The following is a 12,560-nucleotide window of genomic DNA, read 5'->3' as shown; positions in this document are numbered from 1 at the left end:
TTATTACCGCTACATTTCTCCGCGGGGTCAAAGTATATCCACCCCAGATCGGGGGATTATCCCGCGCGAACATACGTATCCACCAGTAACAGATCGAGATCCGAGATCCGAGATTCGAGATCCGGCCAAGCGATCTTTGTTCATTCGCATATAAATTATTCGATTATGTCAGAATCCTTATCTCGGGCTCTAACTGGAAGGAGACCGTGATCGGGACCACCCAACCGACGTTCCTTAACGCGATTACTTTGACCACCGTCCGGACACTCAACAAACATATTTATGCTCTAAAAATTCCAGGTTGGTACGAGGACAATTGGTTCGAGATGAACTTGGAAAAGGAGGGCATCGAATGCACCGCAGAGGAAATGAGGGAGGCGGCCGAGGGTCATCTGACCACCGAAGCCCTGATGTGGAACCAAAATTTAAATGAGCGCACCATCTCCGGAATGACTTCGGAGGATTTCAGGCTGCGGCTAAACGACGTACTGCGAAGGGAAGGTTACGACATCGATAAACAACGCTACCCCGAAGGGTATCAGGAGGCTCCGCTGGCCTACGATGCTGTGTGGTCGATCGCCTTAGGTAAGACTCGACACTACTTCACTTTATGGACTGAATATTGATTGGTCTATTACTCGTTATTGCATTATTAATTTTATACGCTTCAAAACTCTCACCGAACTCTCACCCTCTTTCTCTTCAACCCTTCATTTATCCTTCTTTGTTGCGTAAATACCATAAATATGGAAATTTATTGTTTAAGAACACATGTCTGGCTCTAGTTGTTTCAATTGTTTAAGAACACGCCGGTGCCGTTAACTTGACAATGACATTTATTTTGTTCCTAAACTAATAACATAGGTAGTTTAGTCTTAATTTATGCAGACTAAAACAAATTATCATAGTTACACGCTGTTATTTTACAAGTTTATCATAAATTTGTATGCAAAATCTTGTATAAGATTATCTACAATAAATACTAATATACCATACACTGTTTCAAGAAATGAACACACCATCTATAATTTTGTAAATAAATTTGGTTGGACACTTTTTGGTAGGAAGAAGTCTTCTGAGTTTGCGTCACCGACATGCTTATATCAGTATATCTGTACAGCTGACGTATAGTGTTGTGTATTAATTCAAACATTATAAAATTTTAAATTTTAATACTAAATTCTAAGTTTTCACTTCTATCGGCAGTCTCCATAACTGCCAATTTTAAATATTAATTTTTATAAACATCAGTTTTTTTAACTTTTAATTAAAAAAAAGAACAATATTTTTTAAGGTTTTTTGTAACAATTATAAATTATTGTTAAATAAATATACAAGAGTATTTTTCCCGTTTTCAGAAAATATTAATTAATAATCAATTATTACTGGTGTGGTGCATTAATTTCTTGAACAGTGTATGTAATGAAAGGTGTTTTTCGGTCTGCTAAAGTATAAAACAGAACCCCTCCATAAAATTGATATTCAAATGAAAACAGAAACATTATTTCCCGTAACGGTCCTTGTTCAATTTGGTGGAGATGATATACGATCCACCATCCGTTTCTCTATTTTAACACTGTTTCCTAACTAATATTTATTACCGAATTTAATTCGACACTGCCGTTGCTAACAAACAAAAATATGTAAACTCCTCGTGTACGTATATTTCAAATCGTCGCTTGACGCTTGACGCGAATAAATTGATGGCAAAAAATCCCGCCAAAATCAATTCAGTTTTTAATTAACGCCAGTTTTCGGGGTGAAATTAAGAGATATCAAGAAATGTGATATGCTAATGTGCCGTGGTAATAAATCCAAGAGAGGCCACGGTCGATTTATTGCTCCGCTATTAACCCTGGTAATTACACCAAAATGGAGTCGAAGGATTACCTATGTGATTTAATATTCCCTTTACTTTTGTCTAATCAATTATACAAAACTTGTGTGTAATTCAATCGATACTCGTTACACGCCTCACCGCACGTCTCATTCTTAAATGTGACTACAAAACACAAGTTATATTAATCACTTCCTGTTAAAATAAGGCGATTAGTTAACTTTTAATGAATCACTTCCAGACTTTATTAAAACTTTTTCTAATTATTGCATTGTTATGGCTCCCCAAAGACTTAGCATATGAATGATCACTTTCAATTATACCGGCGGTAACCCCGGGAACGATTCTCATAACTTTTTACTTAAACTTGAACGCTGCGCCGCCGTTCGTTCGTTCTGATCGTTTGTTTTTCGTTTCAGCTTTCAACAAGACAATGGATCGACTGCACAAGTACGGAAAAAGCCTCAAAGAATTCAATTATAACAATAAGGAAATCGCTGATGACATTTATTCAGCGATTAATTCTACCCAATTCCTAGGAATTTCGGTGAGTCACTTTATTATATTATAGAATACAAACAGCGACAAACGGTTGCATGCAATGCGTGCAAATAAGGCATATTTCACAATCCGGATATTCTTTTTTCAATTTCTTACTGTTAAAAGCCACAGTTAAGTTGTGCATTTTCGTGGCAAGACAATGTCTAATTGAATTAATATGAAATTGGACTCGAATTTATTCAAAAGGTTTACAAGCTAACTAGATTAAAAGGATTTCGTGCACGAAACATTTTAAAATTAGTTACATCCAACTACTTTAATGATGCTGCTATATTATTGCGTTTTTTATTCGATTAAACTAGGTGAGGTGAATTTTAAAATACGTGCTTGGCCATTATTCAGAGTTTTCAATAAAGTTCTGATAAAAAGCAAATTCGTGCTAATTAGATGAAAATTAGATGAAACCAGTTTCTCTCTTGCTATTGGATTAGAAAATGGTTCTGTACTTTATGTTTGTATAAAATTTTAATAGACATCATGAACATATATATTTTATTCACCATTTTTTAAAACATATTGAAGTTATAAGCTTATTTCTCGTTAACACAAATATATTGACTCAAATGGTTTTTTTTTCGATAAATGAAGCTTTGTTTAAACTGAAATTTGTGCAGATATGCTCTTTCGATATGTGGCTAGCCACTTCAGCCCAAATTGTAAAAAAAGTTTAATATTGAATTATTTAGAAACATTAAAATCATTCTGGCACGCCTTCGAGATACACAATGATCTGATAAATGACAATCAAATATCGAAATGCACAGAAACGACCTTACTTTCCAGTCCTCATAATATTTTTATTAAATTTATATGAATAAAGTTTAAAAATGATGTCACTTTTTAAAATAAAATATTTAATGGCATTCAAAATACGCAAAATGGTTGTGTACTTTATGTTTGCATAAAATTTTAATAGACATTATGAATATGTATTTTATGATTTATAAATCATAATAATTAAATTTCATGATAATTAAATTTTATGTACATTTACTAATTTCTTCAATAATTGCGAATTATACTAACACTGGTGCATCCACCATTTTTTAAACTTATATTTTAATCAAAACATTTATGGTTTTAAGCTTATTGAAGCTTGTTTCTCGTTACCACAAATGTATTGATTCAAGTGGTTTTTAACTCGACAAATGAATCTTATATTTTCATTAATTTATATGAATAAAATTTAATAAAAATTTTAAAATAAATTTTTAATAGACATCGTGAACATATATTTTATGAATTATAATTTGGTACCTGGGTAAAGGGATTTTATGTGCATTTATACTATTACCGGCGCATTCGCCGTTTTTTATTTCTATAAGTGAAACTTTGTTTAAGCTGAAATTTGTGCATTTTATTTTTTAGCTTCAAAACAATAACATTCTTGACAACCTAATATATATAAATATTTAAAATATTCTGATTATAATATTCAAAGCAAAATCCTGGAAGCAATGTGATTCTTTAGTATCTGCAACACATTTGAAATTTAAATACGAAAGCTTTTTTGAAATATTTAGAGATATCTGAATAAATTTTGTACTATTACAATGTTGAATTTATTAAACGAATAACATACATTTTTGTTACAAAAAAATTAAAACTGATTCGGTATTTCTTCAGAAAATACAATAAAAGCAGCTTTCAGCATCCCATATATGTATGTAACATACTTATTACATAATTTATTATCTTCGTACGCTCTTGTTCCATTTGCTGAATTCCAAGACTCGAGCTATTTGAATATGCATGGGCAATCTAAATTTAACTGAATTTTATTTGCATTTTCCGACAGAAAAACATAAATTACAAAGGCGAAATCGATAAACTCCTAATGTGTTTAACAATCATCCCCAACTTGAAACATAATTTCAACGTTACGTCGTTAGTTGCACGTGACTAATTAAAAAATCTCATGTAATTTTAACAAAACTTTGTGTAAGGTTTGTTAACAAAAAATTTTAATAAATTACTTTTAAAATTACGATCGATTCCTTTTTTGTTTGTTTTGATTAACATTTAGCGTGCGGCTGGCACACCCCCGCAAATTACACACACGTTAAACTAATGTCAAAAGGTAATGTGAACAAAATGAACAAATTTTAGAACACATTATTAATATTAATTCAGCCAACAACTGAATCGAAAGCAATTTCGCCTCGCAATAATGAACAACACAAAATAGAGATAGAATAGAGTATTTTTTAACTTTAAGCCCAAAGGAAAAAACCAATCTGAAATATGAAAGTTCACGTCGCAATAAAATATGCCCGCAACTTTCAGCGGACCGTATATCAAAGTTAGGGAAGGTGTATCCGAACGAATGTGACAATAGAATACGTATTCGTGTGTCCCGTATGTGAGATGCAACTTTTGGCCATTTAAACTCACGTAGAACTGATGAAAAGCTCTTAACGATTTTTTGTGGCTGCAAAACATCGGTCATCGGCCGTGACTAGCATTATAATAAATGGCGTGAAGGTGGAGAAATCGAAATTCTGTTTCTGTTTCAGGGCTTCGTGGCTTTCAGTTCCCAAGGAGATCGTATCGCCTTAACGCAGATAGAACAAGTTATAAACGGCAGTTATGTGGTACTGGGATATTACGATACACAGGCAGATAATCTTACGTGGTTTGACAAAGAAGTTTGGAGCGGTAAGTTCGGTTTGCTGCTGTTCGGGACTGGCCTCAATTGTTCCTTACTTTTTTCAAGGTGGAAAAGTGCCTCAAGACAGAACAATCATAAGAAGAGTGTTGAGAACCGTTTCCTTGCCTCTGTTTATTTGTATGTGCGTAATATCTAGTATTGGCATATGTATTGCTATCGGACTTGTTGTTTTTAATATATGGAATAATCATAGAAGGTGAGTTATTTTCATTATGAGAAATAACAATTATTTGAATAACTACCGAACCTACTACCGAACTACCTTTTGTTTATGACATCACCGTTTCGCATTAATTAGTGTTACGCACGCACACCTGGAAATAATGCAAGTGCCCTCATTTTATTTTAAATGCCTCAGGACAATTTATAAAGACGACCGTTTGTTTCAGAGTAATCCAATCATCCCATCCCGTTTGCAATACGATTATGTTGTTCGGTATAATAGTTTGTTTAACCTCCGTGTACCTCCTCGGTTTAGACGGTAGATTCGTTACCCCAGGTGCCTATCCCATTGTGTGTCAGACGAGAGCTTGGTTCCTGTCTATAGGATTCACCCTGTCTTTCGGTGCGATGTTCAGCAAGGTGTGGAGGGTGCACCGGCTCTCCACCAAAGCCAAATGCGATCCAAAAGTCAGAATGGTAACCAATCTAAGTTGATAAAATAGGCACAATTTTAAAAATTGTTTTGTTTACCAGAAAAAGGTCGAACCGTGGAAACTGTATTCCATGGTTTCCGGTTTGCTGGTGATAGACTTAATAATAATGTTGGCGTGGCAGTTGCTCGATCCGCTGCAAAGGAGAGTCGAACTCTTTCCACTGGAAGATCCAATCTCGTCGGCCGACGATTCCAAGATAAGACCGGAGTTGGAGCATTGTGAAAGCCACAACAACAACGTATGGCTATCGATTATGTACGCTTACAAGGGCTTGGTTTTGGTAAGTGGATTTTTTAATATACGGATACGTATGAATACGTACGTAAACTAATAATTTTATCTATAATAACTTGTGTTCTTTTAGATTTTTGGATTGTTCCTTGCTTATGAGACAAGGTCGTTGAAGGTCAAGCAGATAAATGATTCAAGATATGTGGGAATGAGTATTTACAACGTTGTAATATTATGTTTGATAACGGCGCCGGTCACCATGGTCATTGCCAGTCAGCAAGATGCTAGTTTCGCCTTCGTGGCATTAGCAATAGTCTTTTGCTGTTTTCTTAGTCTGGCCCTTATATTTGTGCCTAAGGTATGGTTGTGTACTTTATGTTATAATTGCCTATTATTAATTTGGTACGTTGGTAATTGGATTTTATTTGCATTTACCAATATCTCCAATAATTGCGAATTATACTAACACCGGCGCATTCGCCATTTATAAAACCTATGTTTTATTTAAAACTTGAGATTATTGAAGTTATAAGCTTGTTTCTCGTTGTCACAAATGTATTGACTCAAATAATTTTTATTTCGATAAGTGAAACTTTATATGCAATAATTGCGAATTAGTACGTGAGGTAATTTTTTTTTATTTTATTATTTTTTTTTTTTTCATTTTTCATCAGATAGATACACTTATTCCTTATATGAATGGACTATAAGGCATTATAACCGTTTTCGCGACAGCAGCGCATATTGGTGGTCACTAACACAGGCGCATCCACCATTTTTAAAACTTATACTTTAATTAAAGTATGTTTTTTAAGGTTATTGAAGTTATAAGACATCCACGAGATAAGGCTGAAAGTAAATATAATCCAGATGTCGGAATTTCTAAGGAGGACGAGGAGAAATATCAAAAGTTATTGAACGAAAATGAAGATTTACAACGACTAATCGCCCAGGTATATAAATCTATTTCAACATAATTTTTATAAAAAAAGAAACAAACGAACGATTAATCGATGTTACAGAAAGAGGAGAAGATCAAGCTGTTGAAAGATCGTCTGGCGGAAAAGGAGGTGGGCAAAGGGAGTCTGACGCCCTCCGGCATTACCCAAGGTAAGGAAACGCTGATCGTAGCCGACTTTATAACGGACGCGGGAACGTCGGACTCGGCGTTCGGCGGAGGGATTTCGATGTACACTCGATCCTCGAGGTGCAGCCAGTCAGACATAGAGTTCAGTGAAAGTTATTTGTAGATTAGACCGATCCTTGTTCTTCCCCTCCTCCGATTTCGTTGTTGTTATTATCGTTGTTGTTGTTGTTGTTGTTGGAAGAATACCAAGTATTTTTCTATGTTCAAAATTTTCTCTCCATTATGAACAAACCACAATTTATATCAGATACAATTTAATTACATTTAATTCGACACAACTGAGTTAACATATTTATTGTTTGGACAGAAATAAACACAAGTACCAGAAAAAAAGTACTTACTGACATATTGTTATTGCGTTCAAATTCAAAGTATTGCAATGAAATGTTAAATTAGTCTTAATTAATATATATAAGTGTCCCTTATATCCCTTTAAAAAATCATATTTTACTACCTAGATCTGAACGCCTCTTCTCTGAGCATTTCAGATGACGAATTTTAGATTTATAAGTAACAAACCTATTCTAAAATTATTCATGAATGTAACCAAAATTATATCTAACACAAGCTTCATTCAAAAATATATACAATTCTCCACGTAGACAATCTTTTTAGGGTAACTAGTGATATAAATGAATATACACAACGCACATTTTCTACCCCGTTTTATTCCAAAAACCATGTCAATTACCTGCATGTGTGTGCTGATCCTAGAATAATTTTTGTATCCATTTTTCCTACAGTATACATAGTTTCATACTTAAATATTATTAAGCTGACCATCATTTTATCATTGTTTTTGACAGATAAAAATGATGTGGTATAATCTTTCAAATAAGATTTCATCTAAAGTCTAATTTTGACTGGCTGGGTATTAGCTTTATTGTATCTTAGCTTAGCTTAGAGTTCTTGTAGATTACAATAGAGAATAAGTCCTATCTCGTTATAACATAAATTCCAAAAGAAAAATGTCTTTTTCTCCCAAAAGTCTTTTATGAAAATCAAAACTTTATGTTGTAACGAGATGTTAGTTTTATAGATGGATAGATTTTGGGAGTGAGATATTTTTCTTTTTGACAGATACGAAAGACGAAAGAATATAGTCTGCAAGTTCAATGAATGAAGAACAAACATAATTAATGACTACGCATGGTAGGTATACTCTTGAAATCAGGATTTTACAGACACATCAATTTATTTTAAATGACATCTCGCATAATTTACAGTTTTGCCTTGTGTAAACTCCTGATTTCTCAAATTTAAGTTAAAAATTAAAAAAAAAAAAAGGATGAGTTAAATGAAGATCGGCCTTTCCGAGGTCACAACTCAATTATCCTGTACATATTATAATGTAAGTCATCGAGATGTTAAACAAACATTGTAAATAGTTCCCTCTTTCTTTTGACCTAAATCAAAACTATCCCCCTTGAGCACTGCAACTGCAAAGCATGATGATAGAAAGGTTTCAGCTTCGTTTAAGCCATCCTTCGAAAAGACAATATGATGATAATGTAAGAAATATGTAGTTTATAAATTGGTTAAAAAAAATAATAAAAAAGAATATTATCATGAAATAAGTTTGCTGTGAAAAAATAACTGTTTGAAATTCAAAATCGTGATAAAATAAAAATTGTTGAATCTGTATCGGCACAGATTTCATTAAGTCAATTCAATAAGAATAATAATTATTCTTAGTCAGGGATTTTATTTTGTCATAGCCGTTTTTGTTGGTACCAAAACGAATTTATTTGTAATGTAGAAGCTTAGCACATTCATATAAGGCGTAACATAGATAAATAGATAATGAACTCAAAAAATGGTTGTGTCGAATTCTATTAACCTACCCCACACACACACTCGGCACCAATTCATTCATCTCCCTGCTGCATTACTTTCTTGTCAGCACTTTTTACAAAGTATCCAACGCCTTATGTGAACTAAGTCTGAATATCTATTGTGCATAAAACATATATGTGATAGACTTAACTAACTCACTACGTAATTTTCATTGGTAGATAACTTCGATGTGTTTGGTTTGCTTGTTTCCTTATTGAAGAATTTAAATATATATATTGTGAGCTAAGTGATCTTAGCATTGTTACCTTATAGTGAGATAAATCGCTCAATGTTTAGTGATATCGTTTAGAAACAAGTTATATTGTCTGTATCTGTATAGCAAAATTGTTTCATTTTCCTGAACCTGTAAATATATGGCATAACCATGTTAATCAATTTACTTTAATGCAGCGAATTTTTTGTCTTGTTTTTTAATTGCTTTTAGTTCGTTTTCCTTATAGTGAAACGACGTAGAATCTATGATCTATGTTAGAGGGTTGAATCAGTTTTAGTGTTAAAATTGTAATAAACAAAGGTTCTGCTTCAATATATATATATATATATATATATATATATATATATATATATATATATAACGTATACAGTAGGAAAATCGTTTGATCCGTGAGAAAGACGTCTGCTCCATAGTGGAAGACTTACTGTCTCTATTGTTCATGATGTCTCTTTCAAGATTCAGATGGACCAAAGTCTTTTCATACTGTATACTGTGTCCACAGACCTTTTCCAAATTCAAATAAAATAAAAAACCGTAATAGTATAATTATATCATTAAATTGTCGAGAGAAGCAAAAGAGATGAGCTCATTTAATTTTCCACGGTGGAAGTTTCGATGTAAATTTGAAATGAAATGCTCATTCCCAGATACGTATTTCAGATCCAAGCAACTGCTATCATAAATGAAAGCATGGCTAGCATTTTCCACCGAGTATAATGTACTAGTCGAGTCGTAAATGAAATCACGGTGTGGCCAAGTGAGCCAGTATTTTTCTTATATTAGGTGGATCTATATAGACTATACTAAAAAGTAAAATTCTAAATGTTGTGATAGAGATACTTAGTGATAAAAAAATTAAGACGCGGTGCTTGGAAAACTGTTGTTGCATCTGTGTCAGTAATTTTCTATATTTAATAAAGAAACGTTAATCTGATTCGTTTGTAATGTTTTACAATTTTAAATGTTTATATGTTCTATCTATTTGTGAACGCTCTGTTACCAACAAATGGACACAAGCACTATCTCTAATTATTAGAATTTCTCTAAAATGAAGACAGATTAACTTAAGCTTGATTGATTGATTGATTGATGTAGTTTGTTTGGCATGATTGCTGTATAATATCGAATTTTGATAATCAAATGTACGAAGCTTATATTTTTTTCACTTTAAATACAGCCATTGTACCGATCGTACCTAGATAAGGGAAGATGAAGTTTAATTAATTGTTAGATTTTCTAGTATCAATGTTATAACGAGATCCATTGTGACTGTTTCTGTTGACGAGAAATAATATAAAAATGATCGTTAATACACTTTGAAAAGTTGTACTGATTAAAAACAATGAATATATGTTCGTATTATTTTATTAATAAATGTATATTCTCGTATTATTACACTATTTTGTAATGTGCAATTTTATCTAATGAAACCACAACAAATGATGGACGGCATTTGGACATATCAAGACCTTTTTGCTATAAAATGCATAACGCAAGAAACGCGTAAATCTCCTGTTTGTGGTGGTTCCGCATATGAATAATTACAGTTACATATTTCCTAAGTGTTATTTATATTTATAATAATAATAATGGTGGTAATTGTGTTTTTGCACGGTGTCTGATTTAGTGCAAAAATATGATTACAAACGTTTAAAAATTTTTGGATCTAGTATGCAAATAATTTTCATTCAAATTAGACTTAGCCAATAATACTCGAGAGTTTAAGGCCTGTGCAAAATAAAAATTAATAGAGTGTACAAGTTTTAAACTAATATTTTCGTCATACCTAAACAAATCGTTTTTGTTTACGCATAAATAAATTATGTGTACATATTGTTTTTAATACAATAGTTACCTAATAGTTGTGACCTATATTAATGTCTAGCAATATATTATTATGTGTTAGTCGATAAAATGCTCTAAATATGTTATTTGCTCTTTAATTTTATCACATGTTGTAATTAAAATATGTAATATGATCTCCACTTTTCATCACAATAAAATTCTAGATAGGTTACATTTCACAATGATTTTCACTTGGAGATTGTATTAACCAAGGCATTTTTTACAATAATATATCGTTTGAGGTCGTATATTATTATGAAAAATGCAATATGGTTGTACCTCATTGAGGCTCAAAATGCGGTACGACTATTTAGTTTATAAGTAAATAACACTTTATGTTAGAAAACTATTTGGATAATATAAGTACATAAGATGAATAAGTATTGAATAGTACCTATACATTGCAGTTTTACTGTCGAAATATGTGTTCAAAACCCAATCAGCTACCTAATCTTATGTCAAATTAAAACTTAAGTGGAAGAAATATTGTTTTATTTTACGTCCCCTCCTTTCTGTTATAGATCAATTAGTTAAAACAACTCGAGTACAAATTGAAATATAACCAAATAAATTTAAAATTTAGTTATCTGGGTTGCATACATTCATTTACTACCCTACAGATTTCTACACGTTTAGTACCTCAATTGACTAAAAGAGGACGCTACACGTAGATAGCAGTTTTCTTCAGTAAAATATTTTTAGTACTAGTTTCTGACAATAGACGGCAACAAGGACGCATAAATCAGAACTTTTATACAATAAAAATATTATATTTGTATGAAGACTTTTTAAGAACCAGTAAACAAAAATTATCATAAAATATTGTTTTAAATTAAATAATGTTAAATTATTACGATCGTATGCATGTATTAGATTTATTCGATATTAAAAGTATTAAAATCACGTTACTTAAAATAAATTTTGAAAATGTTAGAAAACTATTTGGATAATGTAAGTACACTTATGTAGATAAAATAAAAGTTTTACTATCGAAATATGTGTTCAAAAACCAATCAGCTACCTAATCTTATGTCAAATTGAAACTTAAGTGGAAGATAGAATATATTGTCTTATTTTACGTCATCCTCCTTTCTGTTCTAGATCAATTTAGGTAATGGTGCTTTTGCGGTTGGTAAGTATGAACCTTTCTATGGAACCTTTCCAGAACGTACGCTGTCTGACCGCTTACTTCTAATTTGCGGACGGTGTTCTCAGTTTGTGTTGTTAAGTCATATTTGGTGAAATTACAATTTATGTTTGTATGATTTATTATATCATGCGTTTATTGTTGGAAATGATACGATAGAAATAAATGAAACAATAAATACGATGTTAAATTTTATTGCAAGAGAAGGTATGCTATAAGTGACACAATAACTATGGCATTAAAATAGTTCTCGTTTCGAATTTTTTTCTCCAAATGAAGGAAGTAAATTTTCTGTATTACCAAATTGGCGACGAAGTTTACTTTAGTAACATTTTGGTTATGAACAATTTTATTTTCAGTAATAACGAAATTTTGCTGGTAGATGATGACTTCA

The 12,560-nt window shown here is 32.1% G+C and overlaps 1 protein-coding gene across 3 annotated transcripts in view; it reads left to right on the top strand.

Annotated features, from left to right (window-relative positions):
* The window catches only part of LOC109608530 (gamma-aminobutyric acid type B receptor subunit 1), an 89,608-nt gene extending 77,461 nt beyond the window's left edge, over positions 1 to 12,147 (top strand). For 2 of the 3 annotated variants that reach the window (XM_049964778.1, XM_049964776.1), the window contains 10 exons: positions 301 to 585; positions 2,257 to 2,384; positions 4,915 to 5,056; positions 5,115 to 5,265; positions 5,459 to 5,708; positions 5,766 to 6,005; positions 6,090 to 6,314; positions 6,772 to 6,909; positions 6,979 to 7,066; positions 8,184 to 11,495. In XM_049964778.1, coding sequence (XP_049820735.1) covers positions 301 to 585; positions 2,257 to 2,384; positions 4,915 to 5,056; positions 5,115 to 5,265; positions 5,459 to 5,708; positions 5,766 to 6,005; positions 6,090 to 6,314; positions 6,772 to 6,909; positions 6,979 to 7,066; positions 8,184 to 8,206 — 1,670 coding nt within the window. In that variant the 3' untranslated portion in view covers positions 8,207 to 11,495. Of the gene's footprint in view, positions 1 to 300; positions 586 to 2,256; positions 2,385 to 4,914; positions 5,057 to 5,114; positions 5,266 to 5,458; positions 5,709 to 5,765; positions 6,006 to 6,089; positions 6,315 to 6,771; positions 6,910 to 6,978; positions 7,067 to 8,183; positions 11,496 to 12,120 lie in introns of those variants that run through there. The other variant, XM_049964777.1, reaches the window with a different exon arrangement.
* The last annotated feature ends 413 nt before the right edge of the window (positions 12,148 to 12,560 follow it).

This window comes from Aethina tumida, chromosome 3 (assembly GCF_024364675.1).
Source record: "Aethina tumida isolate Nest 87 chromosome 3, icAetTumi1.1, whole genome shotgun sequence".
NCBI lineage: Eukaryota > Metazoa > Arthropoda > Insecta > Coleoptera > Nitidulidae > Aethina > Aethina tumida.
This window is presented reverse-complemented; position numbering and strand designations above follow the sequence as displayed.